The sequence below is a fragment of the Nomascus leucogenys genome, unplaced genomic scaffold, assembly GCF_006542625.1.
Source record: "Nomascus leucogenys isolate Asia unplaced genomic scaffold, Asia_NLE_v1 Super-Scaffold_258, whole genome shotgun sequence".
Classification (NCBI taxonomy): domain Eukaryota; kingdom Metazoa; phylum Chordata; class Mammalia; order Primates; family Hylobatidae; genus Nomascus; species Nomascus leucogenys.
This window is the reverse complement of record NW_022095769.1, coordinates 2,616,021-2,631,026: the sequence shown is the minus strand read 5'-3', so window position 1 is coordinate 2,631,026 and position 15,006 is coordinate 2,616,021. Positions and strand designations below refer to the sequence as shown.

The 15,006-nt window shown below is 42.5% G+C and overlaps 1 protein-coding gene across 2 annotated transcripts in view; it reads left to right on the top strand.

The window, feature by feature from the left end:
• Positions 1-15,006, top strand: part of CALCOCO2 (calcium binding and coiled-coil domain 2) — a 33,639-nt gene that overhangs the window by 7,461 nt on the left and 11,172 nt on the right. For both annotated transcript variants that reach the window (XM_030808064.1, XM_003278742.4), the window contains exons 2-9: positions 3,046-3,235; positions 9,362-9,464; positions 9,620-9,753; positions 10,549-10,674; positions 12,399-12,487; positions 12,868-12,937; positions 13,889-14,011; positions 14,309-14,395. In XM_030808064.1, coding sequence (XP_030663924.1) covers positions 3,056-3,235; positions 9,362-9,464; positions 9,620-9,753; positions 10,549-10,674; positions 12,399-12,487; positions 12,868-12,937; positions 13,889-14,011; positions 14,309-14,395 — 912 coding nt within the window. In that variant the 5' untranslated portion in view covers positions 3,046-3,055. The remainder of the gene's footprint in view (positions 1-3,045; positions 3,236-9,361; positions 9,465-9,619; positions 9,754-10,548; positions 10,675-12,398; positions 12,488-12,867; positions 12,938-13,888; positions 14,012-14,308; positions 14,396-15,006) is intronic.

Sequence of the window (15,006 nt, the reverse complement as noted above, 5' to 3'; positions counted from 1 at the left end):
GAAAAATTCAAAAAACTGGCCGGGCATGGTGGCAGGTGCCTGTAGTCCCAGCTACTCGGGAGGCTGAGGCAGGAGAGTGGCGTGAACCTGGGAGGCAGAGGTTGCAGTGAGCCGAGATCGCGCCACTGCACTCCATCCTGGGGGACAGAGCGAGACTCTGTCTTAAAAAAAAAAAAAAAAAAATTACATGTGTGCCTGTATGTTTACACAATCTTCCAGCATATACCAATAGCTGAATTTGTAAGCTATTATATAGTATTTGCATGTGTATAGCTCTTTCTTCATTTTCTGTGTACAACTGAAATATTTTTTTCATGTCCTAGTAAAACCCTAAATTGAGAATTATGGACCCACTAAATGTTAGACCAGCTAGTCATTTAGAAAATTGCATGTAATTTGTTTAAGGGGCAGGAAGTATTAGGTGTCAACAATTAAAAACACTTTGTTTCTTTTGTTTTTTTTTTTGAGACGGAGTCTCACTCTGTGGCCCAGGCTGGAGTGCAGTGGCGCAATCTGGCAATCTCGGCTCACTGCAAGCTCGGCCTGCCGGGTTCCTGCCATTCTCCTGCCTCAGCTTCCTGAGTAGCTGGGACTACAGGCATCCGCCACCACGCCCGGCTAATTTTTTGTGTTTTCAGTAGAGATGGGGTTTCACCGTGTTAGCCAGGATGGTCTCGATCTCCTGACCTCATGATCCACCCGCCTCTGCCTCCCAAAGTGCTGGGATTACAGGCATGAGCCACCGTGCCCAGCCCACTTTGTTTCTTTTCTGTACTCTTTTTGCCTCCAAAATGGTTTCTCTTTTTTTTTTTTCTTTTTGACAGTCTCGCTCTGTCCCCCAGGCTTGAGTGCAGTGGCATGATCTTAGCTCCCTGCAACCTCGGCCTCCTGGGTTCAAGTGATTCTCCTGCCTCAGCCTCCCGAGTAGCTGGGATTACAGGCGCCTGCCATCACGCCCCAGTAATTTTCATATTTTTAGTAGAGACAGGGTTTCATCATGTTGGCCAGATTGGTCTCGAACTCCTGACCTCAGGTGATCCACACACCTCAGCCTCCCAAAGTGCTAAGATTACAGGCGTGAGCCACCGCGCCCGGCCCACTTTGTTTCTTTTATGTGCTCTTTTTGCCTCCAAAATGATGGTTTCTCTCTCTCTCTTTTTTTTTTTTTTTTTTTGACAGAGTCTCGCTCTGTCCCCCAGGCTGGAGTGCAGTGGCATGATCTTGTCTCACTGCAACCTCTGCCTCCTGGGTTCAAGCGATTCTCCTGCCTCAGCCTCCCGAGTAGCTGGGATTACAGGCACCTGCCATCATGCCCGGGTAATTTTCGTATTTTTAATAGAGACAGGGTTTCACCATGTTGGCCAGATTGGTCTCAAACTCCTGACCTCAGGTGATCCACCCGCCTCAGCCTCCCAAAGTGTTGGGATTACAAGCGTAAGCCACCATGCCCGGCCTTTTTTCTTTGCTTTGCTTTTTTTTTTTTTTTTTTAGACAGAGTTTCACTCTTCTTGCCCAGGCTGGAATGCAGTGGCACGATCTTGGCTCACTGAAACCTCCGCTCCCAGGTTCAAGCAATTCTCCTGCCTCAGCCTCCCAAGTAGCTGGGATTGCAGGCATGTGCCACCACGCCCAGCTAATTTTGTATTTTTAGTAGAGACGGGGTTTCTCTGTCTTGGTCAAGCTGGTCTCAAACTCCTAACCTCAGGTGATCCACCTGCCTTGGCCTCCCAAAGTGCTGGGATTACAGGTGTGAGCCACTGCACCCAGCCACAACTTTTCTATTCTTGATCACATTTTATCTGTACTATAACCAAGAAAGGTGAAACACAGGGTATTATCCCCATTTATAGCTAGGGATCCAAACTTGTTTGCTGTCTTCCAAATGTGGGTTGCATTTTTCTGTTTCTTTGTTGTTACTCATGCTGTTTCCTTCACCTAGAATGCCCTCACTCAAAAACCCACTTGTCAAAATCCTAATCCTCTTTGAGGGCTAATCTAAGATTCTTCTCATTCCCTGAAGTTTTCTTTATTTTCCTAACCAGTTGCATCTCTCCCTCTTTTGAACGCCAGAGCATTTTGTACTTCTTATTCGATTCATTTGGCAGTCATTTTTATACTCCTCTATCCTCTCTATTGGATTGGGACCCCTTTTAAGGTTGTACCAGGAAAAAAAAACCCACAACAGTAATAACTATATAACTAACTATAACTAACGTCTCTTAAACCCTTTATGCAGACTCTGTGCTAAGTACTTTGTCATTCAACATGCATCAACTTTGTGTGAAGTGCCTACAATGGCAGACACTGATTTAAGGGCTGGACATTTTATTTCACTTATGCCTCACAAAAAACTAAATGGGGTAGATGTTATTTTTAGTCCCATTTTACAGATAAGGAAACAGGCACAGAGCCCAGCAGATTAAATAAATTGCCCAATGCCACAAATTTAATAGGTGGTGAAGCTAGAATTTGAATGCCACCATTGTAATTTAGAACCCATGCTTGTCACTACTGCATGTCAAATAATTTTCTCTCATTCCTTTCTTCTCATTCCCATCCCCAGGTCCTAGTAGAGTATCTTATATATGGAAGGTCCTGATAATTATAGGATAAATGGATTGAATATAGAAGATGAAATCCAGAGAGATGGACTTTCCTAAAGTCATAGGGCTTGTTGGGATGAAAAATCTAGAATTTAAGTTTAACAGTTCCCAACTCAGGCTATTTTATCTAGGCTGCCTTGCTTATTTAAGTCATTTAGAGAAAGGGGAACTAAAGTAGCTATAAGCCTCTGTTCATGTGAGGGTTGTGGTGCCTGTGGTGAAGAAGTTAAAGATATTGTCAGAAAATTCTCGTAGCATAGGAAGTTGTGACTGAGATGGCTCGAAGTGAAACAGAAAGCAAGTTGTGTAATCTCAGTATTTGTCAGGATTTTGCTTTTCCTGACTTGCTTTGCACAGAATGTTCCCTGGATGAAAGCCCAGAAATCACCAACATTTCAGACAATGCTTTCTAAGCCTTACTCTGTTCCACATTTCATAACAGGACCCCTACCATGGAGAAGACCATCGAAGATCCCCCCACATCAGCTATCTTGCTGGATCACTGTCATTTCTCTCAGGTCATCTTTAACAGTGTGGAGAAGTTCTACATCCCTGGAGGGGACGTCACATGTCATTATACCCTCACCCAGCATTTCATCCCTCGTCGAAAGGATTGGATTGGCATCTTTAGAGTAAGTGGTTAATTCAGTACCAAGTGATCAGGAACTAGAGGTGATTCTTAGTTACCTGACTGTGTGACTCTCTGTGTATTATAAGCATTTTGTATAATATGTGTTGGCAATTTTTAAATTCTAGCCAAGCTCCACAGCACTTCTCTCTTCACACACTAATGTCTGCTGCGGGACTCAAATTTTCATTTCAGCGTCAAGCTAAAATAAGATGGCAAATCATATAATCCTCAAATTTTGTTATGCTTTCTTTTTGTTTTTTTCTTTTCTTTTCTTTTGAAATAGTCTTGCTCTGTCACCTAGGCTGGAGTGCAATGGCACGATCTCAGCTCACTGCAACCTCCACCTCCTGGGTTCAAGCAGTTCTCCTGCCTCAGCATCCCGAGTAGCTGAGATTACAGGCACCTGCCACCACATCTGGCTAATTTTTGTATTTTTAGTAGAGACGGGGTTTCACCATGTTGACGAGGCTGGTCTCAAGCTCCTGATCTCAGGTGATCTGCCTGCCTCAGCCTCCTAAAGTGCTGGGATTACAGGCGTGACCCACCACACCTGTCCTTATTATGCTGTCAAAGACCAAATATAAATGCTTGCTTGTTGTTGTTGAGATAGGGTCTTGCTCTGTCTCTCAGGGTGGAGTGTAGTTCACTGCAGCCTCAACCTCCTCCCAGGCCCAGTGATCCTCCCACCTCAGCCTTTTCAGTAGCTGGGACTACAGGTGTGCAGAACAATGCCTAACAATGCCTAACTGATTTCTTTCTTTCTTTTTTCTTTGAGACAGAGTCTCACTTATTGCCCAGGCTGAAGTACAGTGGTGCAATCTCGGCTCACTGCAACCCCCACCTCCCGGGTTCAAGCGATTCTCCTGCCTCAGCCTCCAGAGTAGCTGGGATTATAGACGAATGCCACCACACCCTGCTAATTTTTGTATTTTTAGAAGAAACCAGGTTTCACCATGTTGGTCAGGCTGGTCTTGAATTCCTGACCTTGTGATCTGCCCACCTCAGCCTCCCAAATTAAATGCTTTTTACATGATCCTATTTTGAAATATTTATGTATGACTTGACTGAGATGGTTGACCTCATATGTCATTTCTGAGACTAAACATTACTTCCTTACTTGGTATGATGTTTAGTTTGTTTTGATACAAATACCACAAATCTGGAAAGGATATTGAGGATATTGACATCCTGTATCCAAAACGTTTATTCCTGAATAAGTGTGTCTGACTACTTTATAATGATTTCCAAGGACTGAGAGTTTATGAGCTCTCTTAGTGACCTCTTCCAGTGTCTGGTCACCCCATCAGTTCAAGTATAGAATGGTATTTTAAAATTTTAATTAGCTTACTCTCTATGTCCCCTTTGCCCTCCCATCCATGTCTTTCTCTCTCATACATCTCACATACACCATAATGAAAAATCTTCCTATTTCCAGAGACAAGAAATAAAGGTCAAATTTAAGTAATTTACACTGCCAACTCCCAACGTCAGTGACCTTTGGTTTGACACCTCAGTATGTCATGTGCCTATTTGCCAGTGCTGTTCATCCTGAAATCAGACACCGTTCTCAACTGCACTGTGAAGGAGCTGTTGCTTATTTATATCCTTCATTGAATTCCTTTTCCATAATGGTTTGGAACATCAAGCTTATTGATGAGCAACGTAAGCTGGAGGTAACAAGACTGGTGTTTGGAGATAGGGATAGTGGCCAACCAGCAGGACACTGGCAAGTGTCATGACAGCTGTTGAGACTGCGAGGTATCGAATCATCAGACTAAAAGGTGTGCCAACCCACCAGAGTGTTTTCTGTCTTAGAAAGAAGATGGTAGTTGTTTTTCTTCTTCCTCATATGTAGCAAAGCATATAGGTCACATTGCCTGGTAAGAGTTTTCCACAATGGAGCTGTAGCTTCACTGTCTAGTACAGCTGCTACTAGCCACATGTGGCTGTTAAGCACTTGAAATGTGGTTAATGTGACTAAGTAACTGGATTAATTTAATTAATTCATTTATTTAGAGACAGAATTTTGTTCTGTTGCCCAGGCTGGAGTGCAATGGCGCAATCTTGGCTCACTGCAACCTCCGCCTCCCAGGTTCAAGCGATTCTCCTGCCTCAGCCTCCTGAGTAGCTGGGATTACAGGCATGTGCCACCACGCCTGGCTAATTTTGTATTTTTAGTAGAGACAGGGTTTCTCCATGTTGGTAAGGCCGGTCTCGAACTCCCAGCCTCAGGTGATCTGCCTGCCTCGGCCTACCAAAGTGCTGAGATTACAGGTGTGAGCCACCGCGCCCGGCCTGAGTAACTGGATTTTAAATTTTACTTAATGTTAATTAAAGTTTAAATAGCTTCATGTGGCTAGTGGCTATCATTGGTTAATGCAGGTACAGATCATGAAAAAGAAAATGATTCAAAAATTACTTACCAGACTTTAAAATGTAGTTTATAACATCTTTTTTTTTTTCTTTTTGGAACATCGTTATATTTCTGTTTTGCTTAGGCTGGTTGTATTCCCCCAAGTGCTTAGCAACGACCAGTAAAGACTTCGCCATATATCCTATGAAAATCTTGGGCTTTTTTTTTTTTTTAAGATGGAATTTTGCTCTTGTCACCCAGGCTGGAGTGCAATAGTGCGATCTTGGCTCACTGCAACCTCTGCCTCCCTGGTTCAAGCGATTCTCCTGCCTCAGCCTCCCAGGTAGCTGAGATTACAGGCACCCCGCCTCCCCGGTTCAAGCGATTTCCTGTCTCAGCCTCCCGAGTAGCTAGTATTACAGGGACCCACCATCATGCCCAGCTAATTTTTGTATTTTTAGTAGAAACAGGGTTTCATCACGTTGGCCAGGCTGGTCTGGAACTTCTGACCTCAGGTGATCCACCCACCTCAGCCTCCCAAAGTGCTGGGATTACAGGCATGAGCTACCGTGCCCGGTCAATCTGGGGCTTTTTAAAAACAAGTGTTTAAAAATATTTTGTCCAGGTGCGGTGGCTCACACCTGTAATCCCAGGAGGGAGGCCAAGGCGGACGGATCAGTTGAGGTCAGGAGTTCAAGACCAGCCTGGCCAACATGGTGAAACCCTATCTCTACTAAAAATACAAAAATTAGCCAGGCATGGTGGCACCCACCTGTAGTCCCAGCTACTCAGAAGGCTGAGGCAGGAGAATTGCTTGAACCCAAGAGGCAGAGTTTGCAGTGAGCCAAGATTGTGCCACTGCACTCCAGCCTGGGCAACAGAGCGAGACTCCATCTTAAAAAAAAATTTTTTTTAAGATGTATCTATATTTGGAATGCTTCATACATTTCAGAGGTATTACCATACCCCAATAAAGAAATAATCGTTAATCTGAAGAAGGGCTTCTAATGTCCCTTGTCCATAAAGCTATTGACTTGAATACCTACCCTGAGGACACACTATGCTAGGCCTATGTTGAGGGTGTGTGTGTGTGTGTGTGTGTGTGTGTGTGTGTGTGTGTGTGTATTGCCTAATTAAATCCTCACAGTGGGCCGGGTGCTGTGGCTCATGCCTGTAATCCCAGCACTTTAGGAGGCCGAGGCGGGTGGATCACCTGAGCTAGGGAGTTGAAGACCAGCCAGACCAACATGGAGAAACCCTGTCTCTACTAAAAATACAAAATTAGCCAGGCGTGGTGGCACATGCCTGTAATCCCAGCTACTTGGGAGGCTGAGGCAGGAGAATCGCTTGAACCCAGGAGGCGGAGGTTGCAGTGAGCCAAGATCATGCCATTGCACTCCAGCCTGGGCAACAGAGCGAGACTCCATCTCAAAAAAAAAAAAAAAAAAAAGAAAGAAAGAAAAGAAAGAAAAATTCTCACAGTGCAGTAGCCCCCTGAGGTGAGTAGTAGTATCTCTTGGGCATAAGTAAGTAACATGAATATCCCTGAGAGATGGTGACTTTCCCAAGGCCTCACAGTGAATAAGCCATGAAGCAGGTTTGGCTCCCAAACCTCTGCTTTTTCTCCTCTACTCTGCTGATTCCTTTGAGCAACAGATAGTAAATTAGAGAATGAAGAGTTGACTGTAAAGTTTCGTCCTTCGCAGCTCACCTCAAATGCTCTCCCCCGTGTTCTTTCAGTGTAGTCTTAATGAGACTATTCAACTCTTCATCACCCCAGACACTGGTAGTATCTGGCACCAGGTAGGTACTCAGTAACTCTTTTTATTTTTTATTTATTTTTTAAAATTTATTTTATTTTGAGACAGAGTGTTGCTCTGTCACCCAGGCTGGAGTGCAGAGGTGCAATCTGGGCTCACTGCAACCTCTACCTTCTGGGTTCCAGTAATTCTCGTGCCTCAGCCACTGAGTAACTGGGATTACAGGCATGCACCACTGTGCCCAGCCAGTAAATATTTTTAATATATACAAATATGTTACATCTTCTCTATAGTGAAAGCCACCACCAATGATGGAGCCTAAAGCAGGAAGCAGTCTGCTTTCCTTCCCTCAGTGTATAATCCTATGCTTCATACTCTCCTTGACTTGGGCATTTAAATGTTTCCAAGACAAACTGGAACAAGGACTACTCAAATGGAGGAGCCAAGGACAGAAATTGCAGGTGGCTAGAAGTTGTTTCCCTGTTCCAAGGCAGCAATAATTCTTAAGCCTTCCCAATGATATTTTGGTCACAGTGCATTAAGAAACTCCAGGATGTGAATGAGGACTCCATAAAATTCCTGCTTCCTGTACCACCGCAGGCTGCAGTGGCTCTGAGATGCTTACAGCAATGGGGTGTGTATTAATGAGACTCTAAAACATGCCCTAGGATGTTCTGATGAGTTTTTGGTATAGCCTTTTCAACCCTGCTTTGATTCCTTAATATATAAAAATGGGATTTATTTTTAGTTCTCTTCTTACTGAGCCCAGATAGGGTCAAAATACGGCAATAAATGTAATTTTGCTTCTCATTTGCTGAGTGTTGTCCCCTTGAAGACACAATAGCTCCCTTTCTATTCTCTGGTGTGCTTTTATTTTCTAGATAAGATTTGAGCAATCTTTTACCCCCTTCACATTTGTGAGAATATTTTCCACTTAGCTAGCTTTCTGCTCTGAGGCATGTTTTTCTGCATCCTTATGTCTTATGATTTATTGTATTCAATACCTAGAAGAGGCCTTTACGACTACCAGATTGTTGTTAATATCTTTATTACCAAAAAGCCATCATTAAGCATGCATGAAGAAAAAAAATTATATAGACCTGGAATCTCTTATCTGGTGCCTCATAATCTACGAACCCTGTTCTCCCTCTGCCCCCAACACAGACATTATAAAAAAGAGTGGAGTTTTTTTTTTTTTTTTTAATGCAGTAGTATATCCAGGTTTGTATATGAGAAAGCTTAATTGGACACAATAGAGGACACACCAATAGAGAGGGCAGGTCAGAAGTGATTTCTGATTTAGAAGTCCAAAGAATGCCATTGTAAGAGGATCAGGGTTCATATTCCCAGAACTTTCCCCTTAAATCAGTCTCAGCTCTATCTCTGACTTGTAGATAGAATTTTTGGAGCATTTTTCCTGGGTGGTGAGGAGCTAGTTTTCAAATCCTTCTAAGACTTGTATTTTGAGCTGTGTATGTGCACCCCAATTTTTGGTTGTATCAGACATTTTCCCATATGTATTTGTCATAAGTGAAAAATAAAATAAAAAATTAAAAAGGATTTGAGCCCTGGCATGAGAATCTTGTTATAATGAACTCATTCTATTATATTTTCTTTTTTCTTTTTTTGGAGACAGAGTCTCACTCTGTCACCCAGGCCGGAGTGCAGTGGTGCAATCTCAGCTCACTGCAACCTCCACCTCCCGGGTTCAGGCAATTCTCCTGCCTCAACCTCCTGAGTAGCTGGGATTACAGGTGCACACCACCATGCCCAGTTTATTTTTTGTATTTTAGTGGAGACAGGGTTTCACCATGTTGCCCAGGCTGGTCTCGAACTACTGAGCTCAGGCAATCCACCGGCCTTGGCCTCCCAAAGTGCTAGGATTACAGGCATGAGCACCTGGCCTATATTTTCAATATATACAAATAAAAAGTAATTTTAAGAAGATGTAGCCCAATTAGGATTTTCCCCAGGCCCCTTTCAGGTACTAAATAAGAACTTCTTGTCATTGCAGGTGGGGTGGAAGACAACCCGTGAGTATTACACCTTCATGTGGGTTACTTTGCCCATTGACCTAAACAACAAATCAGCTAAACAGCAGGAAGTCCAATTCAAAGGTGAGAAAAATACTGGATCAAAGGTGTTGAAGACAGTAGCCAAGACTAATTAATTCCCTTCAGCTTGAGCTTTCTGGGGCAGATAAAAAGACTTCCAGAATTTTACTTTTCTAAAGAGATCTTATTTTGGATTAAAAATTATGTTGTGTTTTCAGCTTACTACCTGCCCAAGGATGATGAGTATTACCAGTTCTGCTATGTGGATCAGGATGGTGTGGTCCGGGGAGCAAGTATTCCTTTCCAATTCCGTCCAGAAAATGAGGAAGACATCCTGGTTGTTACCACTCAGGTTTGTAAAACTTCTCACCTCAATCCCTTACTGCCATTACGAGTAGCAATATAGGATAGGATGGAATTTGAGTTAATAAGGCTTTATTGAATATCTAACGGATATCATTGGAAAAAATGTATATAGTACTCACACGGACTCACTCAGGAATGACTTAGGAATGTTAACAAGAATCATAACAATAAGTGATTTCTTCCTTTTCTAAAACTTCTTTAACTCAGCTGGCATTCCGTTATTTTAACTTTTCCAATTGCTTAATTTTTGTCATCTACACATCTTATCACTGTGGTAAATGTAAAACTCCTTTGAGGAGAGAAGCACCAAATATTCTTACCTCTTTCAGTTCTGGCCTACAGCCTGTCTGTCATACATGAGTATTAGATTCATTTTATTACTTCATCATTTAACAGGACACCTACTCTTCATCCAGCACTATGGTAGGCACTGGGAACACAATGAAGAATCAGTTAAAACACTGTCCTTGGCCACAAGGAGCTAAGTCCATTGGGAGAGACAAACAATACTAAGCGTCTGCAAGAAGAATCTACATTCTTGTATTATTGTTCCTTTTAACTTTTAATGGCTTTAATTTTTGCTTGCCTTTCTTGGTATTGCTGCAATTATAAAGACATACCTCTGTTATACCCTTACCTAGGTATTAAGGAGTAGCCCCCATTTGGGATACATAGATGTCACTGCAGTGAATAGGAATCAGCCAGTCGCTCACCATCCTAACCTATGGGAATTTTCTGCTAGAGGGACTTGGAATATAGTTTATGGAATGTTCTTTTGTAGGGAGAGGTGGAAGAGATTGAGCAGCACAACAAGGAGCTTTGCAAAGAAAACCAGGAGCTGAAGGACAGCTGTGTCAGCCTCCAGAAGCAGAACTCAGACATGCAGGCTGAGCTCCAAAAGAAGCAGGTATGGCTGCTAGTTATAGGTGACCTTGGAGCGTGGAGATCAGAATTGGATGGTGCCTCTTATCCAGCACCATATTCTGTTTTGCCTGTGATCTCACCTTCTTATACCAGTATCTTTGAACAGGCATTAGTTTTGTTTGTTTGTTTGAAATGGAGTCTCACTGTGTCACCCAGGCTGGAGTGCAAGGGTGTGATCCTGGCTCACTGCAACCCCCGCCTCCCAGGTTCAAGCGATTCTCCTACCTCAGCCTCCCGAGTAGCTGGGATTACAGGTGATCACCACCACACCCAGCCAATTTTTATATTTTTTAGAGACAGGGTTTTACCATGTTGGCCAGGCTGGTCTCGCACTCCTGGCCTCAGGTGATCCACTCACCTGAGCTTCCCAAAGTGCTGGGATTATAGGCATGAGCCACTGTACCTGGCTGAATATCTCCTTTTAATTGTTTATATGTTGAAATGATATTTTAGGTACATTCGGTTAAATATACTATCATTTGGCCAGGCGCAGTGGTTCATACCTGTAATACCAGCACTTTGGGAGGCCAAGGTGGGTAGATCACCTGAGATCAGGAGTTCAAGACCAGCCTGGCCAATATGACAAAACGCTGTCTCTACTAAAAATACAAAAATTAGCCAGGAGACCAGGCGTGGTGGCACATGCCTGTAATCCCAGCACTTTGGGAGGCCGAGGCAGGTGGATCACAAGGTCAGGAGTTTGAGACCCACCTGGCCAAGATGGTGAAACACCGTCTCTACTAAAAATACAAAAATTAGCCAAGCATGGTGGTAGGCGCCTGTAATCCAAGCTACTCAGGAGGCTGAGGCAGGAGAATTGCTTGAACCTGGGAGGCAGAGGTTGCAGTGAGCCAAGATCACACCCCTGCAGTCTAGCCTGGGCGACAGAGCAAGACTCTGTCTCAAAAAAAAAATTAGCCAGGCATGGTGGCATGTGCCTGTAATCTCAGCTACTCAGGAGGCTGAGGCAAGATAATTGCTTGAACCCGGTAGGCAGAGATTGCAGTGAGCCAAGATCACGCCACTGCACTCTAGCCTGAGCAACAGAGCAAGACTTTACCTCAAAAAAAAAAAATTAAAAAATATATATATATGTATACACATAACACACTAGTATTAAAATTAATGTTTCTTTTTACCTTTTTAAAAATGTGCCTACTAAGATTTTAAAATTATATGTAGCTCTCACTTATTGAACAGCACTGTTCTAGGAAAAGAACAGTTCTGTCTATTTTGTCCACTGTTCTATCTGCAATGCAAGAACAGTGTCTAGTGTGGAATAGGCTCTGAGTAAATATTTGTTTAATGAACAAATTATAAGCTCCAGTGGAATGAGAAATTAAGGTGATGCATTTTTAATATAAAAAGAGCATTTTGTGACCAGGCGCGGTGGCTCATGCCTGTAATCCCAGCACTTTGGGCGGCTGAGGCAGGACAATCGCATGAACCCGGGCGACAGAGGTTGCAATGAGCCAAGACTGTGCCACTGCACTCCAGTCTGGGCAATAGAGTGAGGCGCTGTCTTAAAAAAAAAAAAAAAAAAAAAAAAAAAAAGAACATTTTCCTTTTATTTGAGTATTTCATTTACTGCTGTGTCATGCTATGCCTGACATATAGTAAGTGCTCAATAAATATTTGTTGCCTGCCTAAGACACTCATTCAAAAGTCAGAAATAGTCTGTCCCTTTGATGGTGTTTCAATCTATAGGAGGAGCTAGAAACCCTACAGAGCATCAATAAGAAGTTGGAACTGAAAGTGAAACAACAGAAGGACTATTGGGAGACAGAGCTGCTTCAGTGAGTGTGTCCCATAATTCTGGGAGGGGAAGAGCTGCTGTACCATCAGTACCCTTAAGTACAGTCAGATTAGATTTCTGGAATTTGTGAGAAAACACTGTTATGACATTGATAGGTGTGATTCTCCACCCTTTGAATCATGAATTAGAAAATTGGTATCAGAATAGTCAGGAAAAATGGTCTGATTTCAAATATTAACTTTAGGGATTGAATACTTGCAGTTTTTTGGAGTCAGGAAGCCAAAACAGGACTGCAATGGAGACTAGTAGATTTTTAAATAACTGCTGGCTTAGGGCCAAGCCAGCCTTAAATCACTTAAGGCCAGGGGTAGCTGACCTGGAATCAGTGAATTTTTCACATAGTTATCTCCACCTCTACAGACTGAAAGAACAAAACCAGAAGATGTCCTCAGAAAATGAGAAGATGGGAATCAGAGTGGATCAGCTTCAGGTAGGTAATACCATACGTTTGTCAAAGGATATTTTCTTAGCCTTACCACTGCTCCAGTTTGGTGGCCTACAAAGATGTATTTCATTGCAGTGAGTGCCTAATGGCATACTTTTCAAAGTATCACACTAAAGTTTCAGGTTATGTATTTTCCATTCTTGGACCAGGTAAGTCTCCACCCTACCCATGCCCCTGCTTTAAAAAAAAAAAAAAAAAAAAAAAAAAAAAAAATCATGATTCACAGCCGGGCGCAGTGGCTCACATCTGTAATCCCAGCACTTTGGGAGGCCAAGGCAGGTGGATCACTTGAGGTCAGGAGTTTGAGATCAGCCTGGCCAATATGGCAAAACCCCGTCTCTACTAAAAATACAAAAATTAGCTGGGCATGCTAATTTACAGGTGCACGTGTAATCCCAGCTACTTGGGAGGCTGAGGCAGAAGAATCACTTGAGCCCCGGAGCAAAGGTTGCAGTGAGTAGAGATTGCACCACTGCACTCCAGCCTGGGTGACAGAGCAAGACTCTGTCTCAAGAAAAAAAAAAAATCATGATTCACAAGGAACTTAGTGATTTGTTCATGTATTACTAAGGTAGTTTACCATGAGCTCTTAATATAGATGACAGTCATCTATATCAATAATCAAACTTTAATCTTTTCAAGCAAAATCATACTCAAAAGTCTGGAATATAGTGCAGATAGCAGAACTGCTCTCATTTTTAGGAAGCTATGCCTTAAAGAGGTGCTTTAAAGAGTGGTTTGTCTAATTTTACTCAGTTGAGCCTTAGATTCTTAGGCTATCAGGTTGAGCTGAAAAGTAAAGGAGTTTTACAAGATATTTGGCAGTTGGGAGTTGCTAAGGAAACACATCTCTTTGTTATTGTACATTAAAAAGCATTGTTCCTGTTTTGTTTTCCTTCTTTTATATCTTGGTTATGTTCACTATTTTTGTTTTAGGCCCAGCTGTCAACTCAAGAGAAAGAAATGGAGAAGCTTGTTCAGGGAGATCAAGATAAGACAGAGCAGTTAGAGCAGCTGAAAAAGGAAAATGACCACCTCTTTCTCAGTTTAACTGAACAGGTAGAGTCATGAGAGAAAACAACACTTTTAGGCATTTGCAAGAAAATATACATTGTTCTTTGTATAAAGAACATTTTAATGTTCTTTAATATACCTGGATGTCACTGGCTTTAGGAAAGGGCTCAGAGGAAACTATCTGAAATGAGATAGCTCATGGCATTCTTCAGAAACTGACAAGAGAAGACTTGCCTCTCCCTATGCATCCTGCTTGCTCATTAGCTTAGCAGGCCCTTCCATGCTGTGTGTCTGCACGTGTGTGTTTTCCCAGCAATGGTACTGAAATCTCTTTTTGTGCAGAGGAAGGACCAGAAGAAGCTCGAGCAGACAGTGGAGCAAATGAAGCATAATGAAACTACTGCAATGAAGAAACAACAGGAATTAATGGCATGTCTGTCTTTGGATGGTTATGTGGGAGGGAGCCTATAGGGATATAGAAGAAAAGGATATGGGCCTATTTTCCAGTTGATGGACAGGATAAATAAGAGAGTGTTCACCTCTAGATGGTTTGCTTTCTAGCCAAAAGGACAGAGAATCTGCCATTTACAAAATGTTTAGAAGTGGGCATTTCTAATATGTGATAAGTGATAAAGGAATATTGCAAGTTAAACTTCATGACAAGATGTAGTTAACTAGATCCTTGGACTAGGGCTCACACAGAATAACCCCTACCCTCTTCTTACAGAGATACAATGGGGGCAGATAAATGAATGGTTATAAAGGGCTCTACGATAGGAAAATATACCACCCGAAGCAAATCTTGTTATAATTAATATATTAGCAATTATCATCATTATCAATTATGTAGGAATGAAAGCCTAATTGACTAATAATTTCCTGTAATATATTGTTGAAAAAGAGTCCCCATGGTGTTGACAGGTGCCTGGAAGCCCCACTTACTTAGTTGATCCAAGGACATGAGAAATCCTGATGTCCGAGGGATATCCAGTCATTGGAATTGTAATTCACATCATATATGCATCATCCAGTCAACCATT